Here is a 19304-nt window from a genome sequence, read left to right on the forward strand (position 1 = left end):
GGGGGAATAGGAACAACGTTCGAGAAGTAGGAGGGTCATATCAGACAAATGCCATGCAGCCACATGGATGGGCCCCTCACACCTTCACCCAGCATGACAGGTTGAGGAAGCCTGTGGCTCTCAATTTGAAAAGGGAATTATTGCAGTTTGTACACCAATTAAAAAGGCTACGAGAAAATGGAATACCAATGTACAGTCAGATTAATTTGCACTCAAATATTACAGTTTCTAAGAATGTAATTATGTCCACGAAGTAGAACACCTTCAAATTCATAGGTGCTCTATTCTGGCTCACCACAACAAACAATATTAAAACCAGAATGGGGAAATTGGCCACGGGGTGGTAGCTGTCTACAGAGCTATGTGGACCCCCTTGGTCACAGGGTCACATGTGTGGTAGGCAATGCACTACATAAATACTAAATATGACAACAGTAATATTATATTAAAAAGTTTGCAATGTCTCTGGGGTGGATTCTGCCCTTCATCTTTCTGAGGAGATCAACTGGGCTTCAGTGAACTGATTAACATCACCCTGCAATAGCAGCATTACAAAATCAGTGAAATATGTGGTGCCTAACACATTTGAAAAAGTAATGTTCAAGTACCAACAAAGTAATATGGCAAAAATGGGGCAGCCAGCGAGCATGTAGGCATGTAATTGGAGCAGTACAACAGGAGGGTTAACAAACAGGGTATAGTAGAGGAAAAAAGTAGTGATACAGGTATTGAGCAAAGAGCAAAGCATGCAAGTAAAATGATGAGCACATGTAAAAATGAAAGTATGCACAGTTGGGGTGACAGTGTGCACGTAGGGTAGGAAGAGAGGAAGAACGAGCAGTGATCAGAGTAGGTGGTTCCCAAGTCAGATGGGTAAAATAAAGGCATTAAGTAGATGGAGGGACTGGTAGGATGGTCAGCAGGTAGAGAGGGAGGAGTACATGGACAAGAGATGCACAAGCAGGCTAAGACGGAGGGCAAGGGAGTCAAGGAACAAGCAGGGACAGGTGGGGTTAGGACGGCGAGTATTCACGGAGGGAATGAGAAGTAGGGTGGGTAGGAATGCGCATGTAGTTCGAAATGCAGAAAAGACCATGCAGGAAAATGCCAGAGACAAAAGTAGGTGAAGACGAGTTTGAGGGGGCTCAAACACATGTCAATGTGCAGAAAGGGGAGGTGGGAGAGATGCACAAGCAGGTCAGTCATGTATAGGAGGCACAGCCAGTATGAAGACAACGATGGAGCGGAAGAGAGGACTACAAATATGCAGCAGAGCAGCCACGGGAAGAGGATATATAGTGTAGGAAATGAGGCACATGAAGAGTGGTAAGTGCTATAGGGTCAGCTGTAAAAGTGGGAAAGGAAAGTAGAGGCGCACACAGTAAGGTACGAGGCATATAGTGTTTGGGACATGCTGTGCCAGCAGTGTCATATCCGAGTACCAAGTACAGCCACACACACGCAGTACAGAGCTACAATTTAGATGGCAATAGGTACAATCGTCATGATTATACTAAACAGCATTCTGATAGACAACACTAATCTTCACACTGAACCAAGTTGCCAGTTTTACTTAGAACCTCCACAGTCAGCACTGCACGGGAGGCAATTCGAGAGGTTCTAACATAACCCGGCTGCTAGGTCTTCAGGCGAATACATTTTTCATGGCTGGCTCTGTCGCTCCACCCACGACGCGCTTCACTTTATTTTCAAAGCCAGGCACTCACCCTGGTTTCGCTCCGATATAGGGCCGGCCGCCATTATTCAACGTACACCGGAGAATACACGATTCTGGAAGTGCTTACTTAGCCTCTAACTCATAACCCCCTGATTGGGAGTAGGACGTTGTGAGAACGTCATTTCCGGTTAGCACGCTTCAAAGAGGTGGAAAGGCGAAGAACGAAAACCTTGCTTCTCTGCCGCCGCCATCTTGAAAGGTGTCAGAAAGTTATTGTTTATATCGACCCGGCGAGCGCCCGTGCCAAATGGAAGAAAATTGTTTGTATTTCTTTGTTCAATTGAACAATTATGGTATTATAACCAATGTGCTAGATATAAATGTAATTCTCTTCAATCCATAGAGCCAATGCCCATAACATCTCAATCTGTTTTAAAGGTTTATTAAGATAAACGCAACACGCACATACATGCCAACATTTTAGGACAGGGACTTGGGAGATTTAAAATAAAAAATCGGGAGAATGAAATAAATGCCCCATTGACTTCTATTGTAAACAAGTCAGGTCCCGGGCCGGCCAGCCAGCCAATCACAGCGCGGCCCGGGAATGACGTCACGGGGGTGTCCCGGGCCGGCAGCCAATCGCAGCGTGGCCCGGGACAAAGGGGCGGGGCTTAAAAAAAGCACCAGAAACGCCCCCGAATCGCGTTTTCGTGAGAAAGCGCGATTGACAGCCTCTGTCTCCCAATGGCTAGCCTCCATTTATGGAGCTAGCCAATTGGAAACAGAGGCTGTCCTAACCTCACTATTGAAAACAACAGATTTCGATCTGGGAGGGGCTTCGCCCCTCGCCAGGTTACGAAACCTAAAAAAGAAAAAAGGGAGAATAGAGAGAGGTACAAAAAGGAAATAGTCCTGAAATTGTGACATTAATAATGTTTCCAGTCCTAAACCCACTGATCTTTAATTATCTTGAACTTCAACAACAGGAGAAGCGTTTTAATGTGTTCGGTTTTGGAGGTTATTGAGAGCTTTAGTGAAGCAGGACCACACCGTAAATTGGCAGTGCTCTCACCCCGCCAAAGTCAGGGCTCCACTGCCCCATTTCAAGGTGGTGATCCTGTAAGGTTTCCAACAGCAGAGCCGCAGATGAGTCCACCTTCTGAAACTTTTGTTGTAACAGCCTGTGCGTCACAAGGCTGCCAGGTTGTGGTGGTAGTTGACCTATACTATTTAGGGCACCGAACATCACTATATTTCCTGGCCCTGAGCTCCAAATGGGAGGCATGACAGTCCCAGGTAGGGAAGTTCAAGAGTGACCCCAACGCACAGGGAGAAAACTTAAGGGTCATTGTCTTTTTTAAACAAACTCCTGCTTGGAGAGTTTGTTTATTGGAAAAACATATTTTGCCTAATATGCAAAACGGATACGGCACCCACTCTGCAAAGTTCAGTGCCCTTATTGATTTGCCACACTGGTGGCTCCACTGATGGCACATAGTTCCTCGTCTGCATTTGACTTCCTTGTGGGGATCTCTAAATTTGGCCAGTGGTTCTCTAACAGAGAAGTGGAGACCATTGAATCTGCTGAACTAGCAGTCAAGCTGTCTAACAGTGAGTACATTACCACTTTAGCTGCTAGCATAATTTAAGAAAAGATAAGATTTTTTTTGTACAGTTTTATTTTCAAAATAGGCCAATGTAGTTCTCAAAGGTATACAATGTCTATGAATATTTGCAGTATGTCCTTACAATAGCATTAGGCTGGGAGCATTTTATGAATGGTTATGATTGGAAATAAAATTCACAAGTATTAGATCAACGGGTTGATCATCTTCTCTAAACAGAGCTTACTGACCCATGAACTTAGTGCACGTTTACAGAGCAGGCTAATCCTTGGTGAAAATAAACTTTCTGACTAAAAGGGCCGATTACGATACAGCCGGTGAAGGCTCCAAACCTTGATTGGAGCCTTTAGGACCGCATCGTTATGGGCCAGTCGGATTCCTTTTCGACCGCCTCATTTTGATGGAGGCGGTTGAAAGGAATCCGACCGGTCATTCCAGCTAGTTTCTGACAGGCTTGGATAGCCTGTCCACCAGTTGGAATGCGGCCTTTAAACTCAAGGGTGACTCTTTCTGCCCTTGAGATTACAATGCATGGTTTCTGACATGGTCTCCATGCCAGCCTGTCCGACATGGAAACCATGTCGGAACGCATGTTAGGGGGCCCCAGCAGGTCCCCCTTTGCTGCACGGCCTCTGGTAGGTGGCCAAGAGGGCACCTTTGGTGACCTCCTGGTGATCCCTAAACCTTTTGGCAGGGACCTTGTGGTGTCTGCCACAGGGTGCAAGGATGAACTGCACCTCCCATTTCACCATGAGAGCATGCATTACAGCCGGTTTATGGCCTCAAGGCATGCTCCCATAGTAAAATATAGGAATGCGACTGAACAGTGTTCGGTTGCATCCTAATGGGGTGGTCTGGGCCGACGACCGGGTGCCGGTTTGTCCCATGACCGAGTCAGTGTCGGGCAGAAGTGATTCCATCCGACATTGTAATGAGCTCCAAAATATCCACAGCTACTATAAGAGATGTCACAGACTGACAAATACGAAGATGTACAAAAACAATTAAAGGCTCATTGCCCAGAAATGCTGTAACTAAAATGCCAAGTCAAGTCCATGTCCAATGTAACAAAATCCCATATAGTATGTTTATGCTTTCACCCACATTACACATAATATATACAGGACCGGAGCTACCACAAAGTGAGGTAAGATTTATAGGTCCACCAGCAGGGACACAAGGGTGTTGTTTCAGATTGCAGCTCAGGAATGCAATTTTAATCTCAAACTGTTCCTGGATATAGAGTTATAATTTCTTTGAATAAATCTACCTGTCTCTACTTATAAATAGGACATAAAACAGTTCAACGGAAACATCTGAATACATTGAAAACCAAAAGGCACCTTGCATGTTACCCTGCTCCAAACTGGAAAAGTCCAAAGAATCACCCTCAGTGAACTCATCAAACTGACTTGTTTCCAGGGGGTCATCAACTGGCATTTCCTGAGGCTCGTCCACGGCAAGCTCCACCTCTGCAACAAGTACAAAAAGGAAAATATGAAAGAAAAAATATGGGCAGTTCTGATTCATGTATTTACTCTGCTATATCAAAATAAATAGAAGATCTCCATATTACTGTTGATGTCGGTGAGTACTTGCTGACAAAAGGATCATTGCAGCCCTCCGAGGCTCACCCTTGCCCCCACTCTATTGAAAGGCAGTCGGTATCCATTACTTTGAAGACACTGATTAGTATTTTATCCTTACAGATTAAAGTGGCTGCATGTTTGGCAATTAAACAATCTTACATTTAGTGGTTGTATCACATGTTGGCCCATGGGTGCCTGAATGAATGATCAGACAGAGGCAGACACTAACTCGCTAGGTTTTAGCTTGGCGGTCTCAGAAGAACCGTCAACTCAGAACGTGCTCACCCCTTTTATTTTACATGTCCCCATGAACTTAACCATACTGCCAAAATCAATTGCTAAATTTGAAATGGTAGTTTCCGGTGCTCGGCACCAGCACTTAACTGTCAACACCAGCACTTATGACAGGCTGCCATATGCCTGCCTCATGGTGGTGATGTTTGTCTAATTTAGAGAACAGCATTATAACAGTTGTTTAATAATTCAATTTACATTACAAATGACTAATACAATACATGCCCCCTAAGTCATTCGGATAGCTTTGGGGTCCTGGAACAGTCTAAAATGTCACACTTGCAGGTGTATGATGGTTGTTAGTTGTATAGCTACTGTCACTGTAGGCACTTGTAGGGGCAATCGGTGGTGGAAGCTGCAGTAAAGTTCTGATGAGGGCCCGAGCACTTATTTATTTACAAATTAAGTACTGGCCAGAACCAAAATGGATTTCAATCTGGAAGCCAGTTGTATCAAGCATGTGCAACACTACAGGCCCGATTAATCAGAATTTCATTAATGCATATTACATTTTTAAAACTGATAACTTTCAGGTGATTCAGATGTGTCGTAAAATCAAAGGGGAAAAACAAATTAAGGAAAGGCAAGAGAGGGAAAGTGAGCTTGCCTGAACATTGAATAGAGTCAGCACTGAGGACTTTCTTGGCCCCATGTAATATGCTTGTGGCACAAGCGATGCTTCAAAGTTCTATTTGCTCTGATTTGCACAAGCCGTGGCTCGGATTTGAAAAAAATTAATAAACAAAAAACTAATGGGTCTGATTCCACACCTATACATGACACATTTGAAACAGGGAATAACTAAGAACACTGGTAATCTTGTATGTTCAGATCAGTTTTTATTAGAATTGTAACATTAGCAGGACACATAGTAACAATAGTTCATACATCCAAAATGTGTTATGAAAATAACATTTCATTTTGATTTTCAGTCTATGGATCGCTAGTCTAGATCAATACCACTCACCTAATAATTACAATCCTGTCCTCGCTACACAAATGAAATGAAATGAAATTTGATTTGTAAAGCGCATGGCTGCCCGAAAGCGTCCCAGCGCTGCCTAACAAATAACAGAAACTCAAAAGGGACCGGAATTTTTTTTTTAAGGAGTTTTAGGGAAAAGAAAAGATTTAAGCAGTTTTCGGCACTTTAGAAGGGAAGGTTCAGTCCGAATATGCCTGGGGAGAGCGTTCCAATTTTTTGCCGCATTTACAGAAAAGCGGCGGCCTACTGTGCGGGCCTTCCTTACTCTAGATACTACGGCAAGATTGTCAAGGTCTGATCGAAGGGCCCGAGGGGGTCTATAGGGATAGATCAAGCTCCTCAGGGCAGGAGGACCTTTGCCTTGAAGTGTTTTATGGACAATGCAAGATGATTTAAAGGCGATTCGCTCACGAACTGGGAGCCAATGGAGAGCTCTCAGCAACGGTTTGGCAGACGCTCTTCTTGGGGCGCCCATAAGCATCCTGGCAGCAGCATTCTGCACCCGTTGTAAGGTGTTAATGGTGGCTTCTGGTGCTGCCAGGAGTAGAGCGTTGCTATAGTCCAGTCTGGATAAAATGAATCCTTGGATCAATAGTTTCCTGGACTGAAAGGGTAGCAGAGGGAGAACTTTCCGCACTGTCCTGAGCAGGCCGAAGCACACGTCCGCGACTTTCTGGGCGTGTGTCCTAAAGGTTAGTTCAGGCTCGAACCAGACCCCCAGGCTTTTAATTTTCTCTTTCGATGGGGGCAGCTCGCCCATACAGGGCGGCCAAAAGGCTTTGGGCAGAGATGTAAATTGGTGGCCCAGAATAAGGATCTCAGTTTTTGCTCCGTTCAATTTGAGCTTTGAACTGGTCATCCAGGAAAAGATTCCAGTGAGGCAGGCCGAGAGATTATCCGAACATCCCACTTGTTGCGTCAGCGAGACGACTAATTGGGTGTCATCTGCGTAGGTGACGGATTTAATCCCGAAAGGGGCTACTACCTCCTCCAGTGGGGCCATATAGACATTGAACAAAGTAGGGTTTAAGGATGAGCCCTGAGGAACTCCACACTGGAGGGGAGTAGATTTGGACATGACACCATTTTCCCAAATCCTGAATGCTCGATTATTCAGAAAGGATTCCAGCCATCCCATGGCTGATCCTGCAATCCCTAGTCTAGCAAGATGGTGGACTAGTATTTTATGGTCCACCGTATCAAATGCAGCGCTTAGATCCAGGAGGATCAGAACTGCCGATCCTCCTGCATCTAAGATGCACCTTGCCTCCTCGGCCACCACTATAAGGGCTGTGTCGGTGCCCTGCCCTGGGCAGAAGCCCATTTGCGAATCACTTAAAAGGCCATTACTTTACAAGAACCCTGAGAGCTGTTGATTAACAATTTTTTCAGCGATTTTTCCCAGCCCAGGTAGCAAGGAGATCGGGCGAAAATTGGCTAGATCAGCTGTATCCAGACCAGGTTTTTTTAGAAGTGTCTTAATTCTGGCTTGTTTCCAGCTAGGTGGAACCACTCCGTTGATGAAGGAGGAGTTTAACAACTCCGTTGCCAGGGGGGCCATGGTATCTGCAGCTTGTTTGAGGATGTACATAGGCGCCGGGTCAGATGGAGAACCACTATTCACGGAGGATAGCGTGTTACAAAAATCCTCCTTGGTAATACGTCTAAAAGTATCTAACCGGGGGCCAATAGTCGGGGCTAGAGAGGCTTCATCGCCTGCGGTAGGGCGGTCTGTGGTAAACTATCAAGTATGCGTTGTATTTTGGTGTCAAAGAACTCTGCTAACTGGTTACACCTAGCTTCAGTGCATTCTTGATTGATCGTTGGAGTAGGTGTTTTGAGCAGTTGCTTAACGATTTTGAAAGTTTCCTTAGAGGAGTTGGCAGATAGGTTAATTTTTTCCTCAAAGAAGGAAGCCTGAGTTTTCTGTTGTGCAGCTTTGTATAGTCTCAGGGCAGCCTGATAGGAGGCTTTGCTGTTGACTGCCCAATCCTTCCTCCAGATACGTTCCAGCTTTTTACAAGCTTTTCTGAGATCTCTAAGTTCGGTGGTGAACCACGGTGATTTAAAAGTACTACTTTTTTGGTGATCATCTTAAGGGGCAGTATTGCATTCAGGGAGTCGTTAAGCCAATTCTAAAAGTTTAAATCTGCCACCAGGGGATCTGATTCTGCCACAGGGGCCGTTTGTTCTAAGGTACGAATCCATTCTTCCACCGATATCTTTGGCCAGGCTCTCTGTAATATACGGGAACGGGGAGCACTTCTCACTTCTATAGAAATTTTCCATGAAAAAGGGACCATGAAATGGTCAGACCATGGCAGCGGCAGTGGGGATCTAGCTATCAGCTGGTTATTATTAGAAAAAATGGGGTCCAACAGATGACCCCTGATATGAGTGGCTTCTTTATTTAGTAGTTCCATTTCGAGAGCCTTAAGGTCCGAACTGAGATCTGAGGCCACCTTATCATTAGGATCATCAAAATGCAGGTTCAAGTCTCCCAGAACCAAAGAGTTGGGTGACTGAGCTGCCGTCGCTAGCGTAGTTTCCAGCAGGGAACCTGCAAACTGTTTTATGTATCTTGGCGGGCGGTAAATAAGGAATCCTGACAGGGAGTTAGAGGGGTTTATTTGGATACAAAACCGGGCACTTTCTGTATCTAGGATACCACCACAAATCAGAGGGAGCAGTAAGGGAGGATGCAGGAGTTTTAACATGTTTTAGGAGATATTATCAAATCTGTGTTATAAAAACATGTAAAACAACAGCGATAACTCACCTAGTGTTGCGTGCCCCCATGTAACCACTCACTCAGGATCGCACAGCCTCAGTCCCCAGCCTGAGTAAAGCACACCTATGACCTAGAAGAACTCTGGTTATTTGTACCTCTGTCCTTTAATGAAGACAAAAAACCCTTGGCTACTCCAGTTGTGTATACAGCTGCACTATATCGTATTTTTCTACCTTCACCCTAGTGAGATGCCAAAATGATGAGTGAAGTCAACCCCAATGTAATAATCTCCCACTTCAAAGTCTGCAGTTCCTACTTCCTCTATCGGATATCATGTGATACATTGAAAGATGTGGATCCTCTGGTTGTCCCACATGGACCCAACTTTATGTGGCTGTCTTGATAAGTTCTTTCCTCTGACTAATGGTACCCAAGTCATCTATTATGGTCCCCCTCTCCTTCACAGAGTTCCTGAAACTCCCAGTAGGAAGCGTGATCACTCTTTGAACCTTAATCTGAAGGGGAGGGACACCCCAAAGACTTCCATATTAATGAATGAGAGCAGTAGGAATTTAATATCTTCAACTGCTGCGATCGGTGGAATCACTAATGCTCTGACCCTGTGAGCTCTTACTGTATTCTCTATTTCTTTATTTTGAATTACAATGTACACATAACCGAGATTTCACTGTCTCTGAATGTTTTTTGGATAGTGCTACTAGGTGCGGAGAGGTGTGGCGCCAGGGCGACTGACGCTGGAATCTGGGGATCACGGTTTGATCGCCGGCGGCAGATTAGCCCAGCACCATGTGACTCTGGGCAATAGCTTGCTTAATCTTCCTGACAGCCCCCAGCGCCTGGAGACCTTTACGGGTGATTGTAGGCACTTTACAAATGTGGTTTAATATTATTATTACTGAATGTCAACTACAAAAATATCAACATACTACAAAATCGGAGCCAAATCTAGAAAATAATCCTATTGAGAACCCGTTACTTTTAATTCAAACAAAACAAATATTGAATTAAAAAATCGACTTACAAAAAATCTACATGTAAAAACTATATGATATATAATTATAGATTACAATAACATTGACTTTCAAAAAAGACATTAAAATAACAACTATATTGAAAATCAAGTGTTAAAACACATAGAATATATATAGTTTAAATAGTAAATATATTGACTTAAAATGAATTGCAAAATTTATATTGCAGTTTATAAAAAATTATATAGATTAAAACATTTATTTGCAAAGCATACATCTTTTTTTTTATAGCTATCAATTTACCTGAAAATAAAGTTAACATACTATATATTGATAAAACTGTTTATTTTCAAATGGTAAAATTGTAAACCAATGACATGTACATTTACAAACATATAAAAAAACTATTTAATATACTTACATCTTGGGAAACTAACTTATATTTGTTGAGGAGTCTATTTGCTTAAGCCACTCAAAACTAAACAAAATTGGGGAAAGCACTCAACTCCTGCAGGGTTAGATGTACTGTTCTGACTCCAAACTATGCAGCATTGGGGAAACTATTGAACTCTTGGTGGGGATACGATTTTCTATTTCCACCCACAGTAAGCAACATTAAGGAAAGCGGTGGACAGTGAGGGATCAGCGTTACTATTCACAGTCTAAATTAACACCACAGGGTGTTATACAGTTCACACAAGTTTAGTAGGACTGTGTATTTGGTCAACAACACTTCACAATATAGAAACTGTGGGCCTCATTTACTACTTTTTGGAACAGGACAGCGCTGCAAGTCTTGCAGCTGCCCTGCGTAAAGAGGAAAGGGCAGGAATGCACTGTATTTATGAAATACGGCGCATTCCGGTCCTTTATGCCTGCACTGGCGTACAAAATGGTACCTAGCATCAATGCAGGTACCTTAGCACCATGGTGCATGGGTGTCTGCGTTATTGACAGGATTGGTTTTGTGCAGGAAGGGATACCATCCTGCATAAAAACAATCAATGGAGGCATTTTCATCTTCATATGTGCACTGCAGAATGCAGCACACATAGAAATAGGAAACAGTTTGGAGAAATAAAGATATTTCTTCTCATTACACCTCCCCAGGGGAGGCGCATAGTTTTGACACATTCCTAGGTTTAAGTGATTTTGTAAATCTAGGTATGTGTCAAAACCTATGGGCCTTGCGTGGGAACACCCACAGCAAAACCCATGACATGCCTCCCTGACGCAGTGTGAGAGAACGCAATGACTTGCGCTGTGTTGCTTTACACCATATCTACAAGGCCATGAAAAGCTGCGCACAGTGGTTGCGTGGCTACATGGATATGTGTAGGCTCTCTGCATCGCAGGAGCGTCAAGAAAGTGCCCCTCTGGTGACACAGGCCTTTTGTTAATGAGGCCCTACATCTACTCATATAATCAGTGAATGTTGGTTCGGCTAGCACACAGTACCATATCTAAACTCTTAAACCTCCAGAGTTGTAAGTATTGTTGGTAACCTCAAACCTGACCGCTCTGATTCCAAAGGAATTTGTGCAAATAGATCCGACCCTTTCGTCTGTCACCTTTGCATGTCCAAAGAAACAATAATTGATTTTCAAATGTTTATTGAAAAGGCCTAATCTTTGTAAATAAAATGTTAACTGCGATTCTTAGACAGATGAAGCGCATCATTGTTATAAGCGTTATTAGAATGGTAAAAAAAACACAAGCAATTAACTGTGTTAATTGTTCTTAATGATACTCCTATCTATCGATAATACTTTTTTTTAATTTTATTTTTTTTATTTTTTTTTTGTGAAGCCTTTATCGGCAATAAGGAGAAAGCAACACACAGCTTCGCGCCTACAACCTGTGACATCAGGCCGGCAGCACCGATAGAATCAGTTCATAACATGTCCAGCATTAGAAGTATAGCATTACCGATGTTAGACACAGCATGCCGCCTACAACCCGAAACGGGCCGGCCGCGATATAAACTGGTATCGTTGGATAACATACAAAGTAGAAATACGACTCTGGAAGTGCTGCACAGTCAAGCCTAGTTCTTTGAGGCTTCTTTTATAATTTTTTGGTACAGTACCTAACATAAACCTTGAACAAAACTAAACTCCCACGTGATATACCGCCATAACTTGTGTGTGGACAGGGGGGGAATCGCAAGACAGGGGGGGGGGGGGCACGTAACTGTCTGAGGGGGGATGCAGTGCAACCATCTCCAGGGTAAGTGATGCTGCAAACCAGTGCTATACATTAGGCTGACACGGGAGGAGGGAGATAAGGAGGTGGGGGGGGGGAACAGGAAACAGTAGTGATGCGTGTAACATGGCTATGAAATGGGCGCGGAGTCATGCAAGGAGGGCGTGTCGCATGGTTCTGAAGAGTTGTCCCCTTGCTCCTGAAGAAGGTAGGCTACCAGGGGTCCCCAGAGATCCCTGGGGCGGGACATATGAGGCATGAGATCGGCATAATTGCGTAATTGTTCTTGCCATGTGATCATTGTATTAAGCCATATTTTGAACTTGGGCGCACGGCCCCTACCCCATTTGCATGCCACAAGGCGTTTGGCGAGCAGGAGGCCTATTGCGAAAAATTTCCTATGTGTTTTCAATGCCGGCGCTGAGTGACCCAGCAGAGCTATCTTGGGACAGGGCGTAACATCCACCCCTACCATATCAGACAATGCCTCGAAAACCTCGCGCCAGTACAGCGCCACAGCGGGACAGGTCCACGCAAGGTGAAAAAAATCAGCCCCTTCGCCCCTGCAACGGAGGCAGCGATCGTTTGCGCTCAGTCCAAGTCGGAACAGCTTAGAGGGAGTGAAGTAGGTGCGGTGCAAGAATTTGAAATGCAGCAGCCGGAGACGGGCATTACTGGTGACCGCATTAGTGTGGGAGCAGCTTTCTTCCCACTGTTCGTCCGAAAGTGGGGTGCCAAGATCGGCATCCCAGTCCCTGCGGGATCTAAGGGAGGGGGGGGAAGGTGCCGGCTGTGCATGCCGATATAGCATAGACACCACGTGCTTCGGGGAGTCAACCTGTAGGAGCGTATGGAGGGGGGCCAGGGTGTCTGGTTCGTCCGGGAAAGAGGGCGTGACCGCCTTGACATTTTGGCGAAGCCTGACATAAAGGAAGGTGTCCATTACAGAGGGGGTATGCTCACCAAAAAACTGAGCCGCCGTGCGGAATTGTCCCTGGAGGTACAGCTCGCCCCATGTGTGGACCGCCAGTTTTACTAGCAATTTTCGGCCGATCTCCTCACAGGCCATGCGCAACCGCGGGTCATGTGCTAGGGGCATAAGCGGGGAGTAAAGGAACGTGAATCCCATGTTTCGCGCTATTCGCTGCCAGGCCAAAACCGTGCAGTCCACTGTGGTCGGGTCTCGGTCAGTGACCCGGGGCGTAGTGTGTAAGTAGCCCGATGGCTGCACAGGCCTCATATAACCGTCCTCTACAGCCAAGTGGGCCATGAAGGGAGGAGGGTGAAGCCAGTAGGCGGCAAAGTGGCCCTGGGCACAATCATAGTATCGCTGAAAGTTCGGTACCTCGAATCCGCCTTGGTGGTACGGTAGCATGAGAGTTTGTAAACTAACCCTGGGCTGCTTACCGCCCCAAATGAGGCGTGACAGTTGGGAGTTAAGGGAGCGAAAAAAATGCGATCCCGGATTGTACGGGATGTTGGTGAAAAGATACAGAAATTTTGGAAGGATAACCATCTTGATGAGGGATATACGTCCCGCCATGGAGAGAGGGAGATGAATCCACCTAGTGATGGTATCAGACAATTTATCCAGGACTGTGCCAAAATTAGCCCTGATAAGTTCTTCTCGATTTCGGGAGACTACGACGCCCAGATACTTAAGCTCCTCTGATTCCCACACCAAGGGGTAGTCAAGGGGGAACCTCTCAGTCCTGTCCGTCAAGGGAAAAAGGGCGGACTTCGACCAGTTGATCTGCACGCCCGATATGGCACCGAATTTAGTAATTTCGCGCAGTACAGGGTTTAGGTTCTCGCGCGGTTTGTGAATGTAAAGAGTGATATCATCTGCATACAGTGCCACTAGTAGTTGGCGTTCTGGGTAGATAAGAGAGCGGTGGTTATGGTGTTGCCGAAGTTTAGCTGCTAGTGGCTCAATCGCGAGCGAGAAGAGGACAGGGGAGAGGGGACATCCCTGTCTAGTGCCTCTATGAATGACAAAGGGGGCCGATCTAGCACCATTCAGTAACACCGAGGCGCATGGGTCAGTGTAAAGTAGTTTGATCCAATCCAAGAAGCTATACGGGATCCCCATCCGCTCAAGAAGAGACAGGAGATAGTCCCATTCGAGGGAATCAAACGCTTTGGTAGCGTCCAGGAACACGGCAGCCGCCTCGCAACGGGGGTTAATGTCCTGAAGTACGGCTTGAAGGGTGCGTAAGTTGTGGGAGGTCGCCCTGTTAGGGACGAACCCCGCTTGGTCCGGTAAGACTAGTCGCTCCATCAGAAGGTTAAGGCGCGTTGCAAGCACTTTCGCTAATATTTTAACATCGGTATTGAGCAACGATAGAGGCCTATAAGAGTCACAGTTATCAGGCGGCTTGCCAGGCTTCAAAAGAGATGCAATAAGGGCCTCGCGCATAGAGGGCGGCAGGGTACCGTCTTCGAGGGCAGCGTAATACACCTTTTGCAAGATCGGGGCGAGTAAGTGAAGGTAGGCCTTGTAAAAGTCAATTGGTAGCCCGTCAGAGCCGGGTGCTTTACCAGATTTCATGGACATGATAGCGTCCTTTATTTCATCTAGTTCAAGAGTGTGATGTAGAAATTTTTGCTGAGTGGGGCCCAGCCACGCAATGGCCGTGTCATCTAGGTATTGGCGTAAGTCTATTGGTGTCGATCTGTGAGACGTGTATAGGGTGGAATAGTGAAATGTGAGGATGCGGAGTAGTTCTGGAAGGTCTCTCTGCGGGATGCGGTGTTCATCTAGCAGGGAGGTAACAAAGTTGTTGAACCTAGGGGGTTTGACAGCCGACGCGAGCGCCCTGCCAGGCCTATCTCCCTCGCCATAGACGCGCGCGGCGTGATGTTTGCCAAGGAACTTTCCCTCCTTGTCAGCAGCCTCAGTGTATGCTGATAATTTTTCCCTAAGAAGGGCGGCAGTAGCAGCGTCGCGGGGGTTGCGAGTTCTAATCCGCTCTAGGTCTCGAAGTTCAGACTCAAGTTTATGCAATTCGCCCCGTAGTGATTTAAGGACACCTCCACCCTTGGCGATGCACCAACCTCGAGCCGTAACCTTAAAGGCCTCCCAGACCGTGGTAAGATCCGGGACTGAACCGATATTACGCTCAAAAAAGTCCTGGATGTCTTGTTCTAGTTCAGCACGGAAAGCGGAGTCGGTAAGGTGGGCGGGATTGAATCGCCAGCTCAGGTAAGGGGAGGTTTCAATGGGTATATGCAGCGATATTAGGACTGGGGAGTGATCAGAGAAAGTCCTAACAAGGTGCAGGGCACTGGTCAGCCACGACGCTAGGCTGGCCGATAGGAACATGTAGTCCAGCCGGGCCCAAGTGGAGTGCACAGCAGAAAAATGGGTACCTTGCTTGAGGGAAGGGTGCAGGAGTCGCCAAGCGTCTACATAGTGATGTTCGGCAGTAATGGAGGCCAGTGCGCGCTGGGTATGGGAGAAGTGCGCCCCCTGGGGGTGAGACCTATCTAGGGATGGAGCAATGGCTGTATTGAAATCACCCCCCAGGATGACGTGGCCTATTCCCAGTGTCTGAATCCTGCCCCACATCGTGAGTAGAGGGGAGACGTCATCAGTATTGGGGCCATAATAACATGCAAGCAGGACAGTATGTGAATATAATTGCCCCCAGACCATGCAGTATCTGCCACTGGCATCCGCTTCCGTCCCAGCGGGTGTAAACCGCAGCCCTCGCCTAACAAGGATCACCACCCCCCTGGCATAGTTAGAGTAGGAAGAGAAAACTTTGCAGGAGGCCCATCTAGTCGCAAACGGGGGGGAGCTATCTGGCAGTAGGTGGGTTTCTTGAAGCATAGCAATTGACACATTCTGTCTGTCTAGATAACCCAATATTTGCCTCTTCTTCCTGGGGTCATTTAACCCACGAATATTCCAGGACACCAGTCTCAACTGTTGTGTTGGTTGCAGATTTTCTACGTCACCCATTCAAAGACATAACAGATTCCATGACACGTTATACTGTAAAGAAGCACCGGAAATCCGTTGGCGCTTCGGCGATGGACCCCCCCACCCAGAGCCCCCCCACCCAGCCCCCCCAGTGACCACACAGCAAGCACAGCAAAGGCAGTAATATTGACATTCAGTTTCTTCCCACCCACACCGGCAACCCCAACTAGCCGGGCATACAACATCCTCCCACCCACCCAACCCCACAGTAACCCGAAAACTAGAAACAGTGTGACAGCTGCCCCTCCCCATAGGGGGGAGGGGGTGTACAGGGGCTCGCCCATTAGGGGGATATAGAGCCAGGGGGCACCAGACCTGCCAACCACCTCCTTACTCTCACCCACAGACACCAGAAGTTCCGGGCGTCTAGCGTGGGACGGAGGTGGGTGACCGAGCAATCAATACTTCAAAAGACCGGTAATCGTAAAACTGTCAGAGTACACGCAGCCAGTAGCAGGAAAGTGAAGATGACAAGGGTCAATGTCTCGCCGCTCCTATTCAGTCCTGCTGTGACAGTGGTGAGGAGGGTCTGGAGCGGCGGGCGTGAGGGTCAACAGCGTCATCGCCACCACGGCCTCCCCGACCATGTTTGAGAAAGTCTTCCACTTGTTGCGGGTTCTGGAAGAAGTGCTGTCTGCCTTGGCACGTAACCTTCAACCTGGCAGGGTATAACATGGCGTATGGGAGCTCCAGTGCCTGAAGTTTCTTTTTCACCACCGAGAATTTGCGTCTGGCGTCCTGGACGGAGGCAGTAAAGTCAGGGAAGAAGGAAAGAGACGTATTGCAGTAGTTGACAGTACCCATCTCCCTCGAGCGTTTCAGCACTGCATCACGGTCCCTATAATTCAGAAAGCGCGCAATAACAGGGCGTGGCGGGGCCCCAGTGGGGGGACGCGCCGCCAGGGACCTGTGGGCCCGTTCGACGATGAAGTGCGGAGAGAAAGACTCCTTACCAAAGAGTTCTATGAGAAGATTCTCCACAAACGTCTCCATTTTGCCAGTGTTGGTAGTCTCTGCAAGGCCCAAAATGCGGACATTGTTGCGGCGGGACCGCGCTTCTAAATCCTCATTCTTATCAGCGATGAGCTTGAGCAATCTGTCCATCTGCGTGACCTGCTTATGGGATGAAGCGGCTCCGTCCTCCAAAGTAGAAATCCTGCCCTCAGCTTCCCTGATGCGACTGTCGTGCTGGTCCAGCTTGGCCACCACGCTGTCCATGCGTAAATTCATGGTGTCTATTTTGGCGTCAATCGAGGAGAGGCTTTGTTTCATACTAATCAATAAAGTCTTCCAGTCGTCCTCCGGAGGGGTCGATGCCGCAGGACTACTCCCCACCTCCTGCGCAGCCTCAGTGGGCCGTTTGGATCCGAATGGGATCTTGGATTGACGGGCATCGTTGCGCCCCATGGTGCGTCTGGGCGGCAGCGACGGAGGGGGGGAAAAGAGCGCCAGATCGCTGCAGTGACAGCGCAGTGGTAAGGAGGAGGGAGCGCCCCCAGAAACTGCACTTGCGGAGGTATGGAGTCCAAAGGCCACAAATAATGGAAAGGCAGTCCACCTCTCAGATTACAGCGCCAGGCATTCACAGGCTGCGCCACTGGGGTGCTGAGAAGGCCACCACTGCGAGAGGGGGGAGGGGGGGGGGGGGTGACTGCCACCCTCGTTGCACTGACCGGGTGTATGGCGCCGATTCAAAGTCTTGCCGTATAGGCAGAAGTGGCGGCCAGGCAGGAGGTAGCTGTCCGTGAGTGGCCAAGAAGTGGAAGGAGGCAGTCTCCCGCTGGGTCTTCGTCTTGCCGCTTAAGGAGGTGGGGGGAGCACTGCCGAGGAGAGGGGCCCGTCGCCCTGCAATGCGTGTGGGATCTACGGCGGCGGCCTCACCACAGGCACCCGCCGTCCCGTTGTATTAGAACCAGTGCAGCCGCTGAGCGAGTTAAGCAAAATGGCGGTTGGCGGGAGGAGGCAGGAACTCAGCGGCCTGGCTGTGCGGCGGCTCCGCGCTGGTAGGGCCTGGACGGGGACGTGGCAACACCTCGCAGGCAGCGCTCACCTCATGGCAGCAGTGGGGAGTCCCCGTCGAGGAAGTAGAGCAGTCGCTGGCCAGCCGGCGGCGGGATGTCTCGGCGAGCTGCGCCCCTCCCGCAGCGACGGAGAAGGCCTCTCAGCACCGGTCTTTCCTGGCAGGGCAAGCCGGCGGGCAGGAGTCGCGGAAATGGCAGTGGGTCCGCTCAGGCTTCCGCGGCCGCTAGCTACTCGCCGGGTGGGGTGTTGCGCAAGAAGAAGACACCGCCGTGTAGAGTTCGGCAGCGCGAAGGCAGGCAGGCAGCATTCAGGGCTGTGCGCCCGGTCAGGATCCCTGAAGGAAAGGCGAGATCGCTCGGTCGAGCGGGAGCCTCACAGCAGTGCGGCCATCTTGGTCCGACGCCACCTAGCGCCCCCATCTATCGATAATACTTCACTCTAACAAAAGCATCTTCGAAGTATCCTTCTGACAGACCCCTAAGCCCATACCTTTGGTATAATGTCTCAGGAAGCTGTGCTCGGTGCTAACCCCTTCCATGCTCATGACGAGCTCAGCTCGTCATGCAGTACACTGCTTGTGTACTCATGACGAGCTGAGCTCGTCATGAACAATGGGAAACAAGGATCTGCAGCACAGAGGATGAATTGCTGTAGCATTGATGTGGTTAACAAATGTACACCATCTAAATGTGCAAACCTGCACACATCGCTGCTTGCGCATGTATATTCCATTATAGGATGACTCTCTGGGCCTGCGGGACTGAATCTCATTCACAGCTTTCAGCAGCATTTATGATAACTCTGGTGTAAAGTGTCTCTCTCTCTCTGACTTAAACAAGGGCACGGTTTAAATAGTAAAACACAGGTCTTATCACACTCTGCTAGAGAAGCAGAATAACAATGTTACTTAGTCTGAAGAGATAAAGTAATCTCCTACAAACACATAATAAAAAAACAAGAACATCGTGTTCTGATATCTGTGTTCCTGGAATTAACGAGACAGATTATAGAGCAACAATATCTTCTAAAAATAAATGTGTGCATGGCACATTCTTGTGTTAGTGAAAAACGTGCAAACCACCATCTCAAAAAGGTGCTAAGTTAAAAACAAAAACACAAATGAAGACTAAAACCCTACAACACTCTCCCTGTGGTTGGAGATACGACTGTATGAAAATGATAGCAAATAGCA

General features: G+C 47.6%; 1 protein-coding gene across 4 annotated transcripts in view; it reads right to left on the reverse strand.

The window, feature by feature from the left end:
• The window catches only part of FRMD1 (FERM domain containing 1), a 797190-nt gene that overhangs the window by 87423 nt on the left and 690463 nt on the right, over positions 1-19304 (reverse strand). For 2 of the 4 annotated variants that reach the window (XM_078648854.1, XM_078648856.1), the window contains one exon: positions 4650-4778. In XM_078648854.1, the coding sequence (XP_078504980.1) occupies positions 4650-4778 (129 nt within the window). The remainder of the gene's footprint in view (positions 1-4649; positions 4779-19304) is intronic. The other 2 variants (XM_078648855.1, XM_078648853.1) reach the window with 2 other exon arrangements.

This window comes from Lissotriton helveticus, chromosome 6 (genome assembly GCF_964261635.1).
Source record: "Lissotriton helveticus chromosome 6, aLisHel1.1, whole genome shotgun sequence".
NCBI lineage: Eukaryota > Metazoa > Chordata > Amphibia > Caudata > Salamandridae > Lissotriton > Lissotriton helveticus.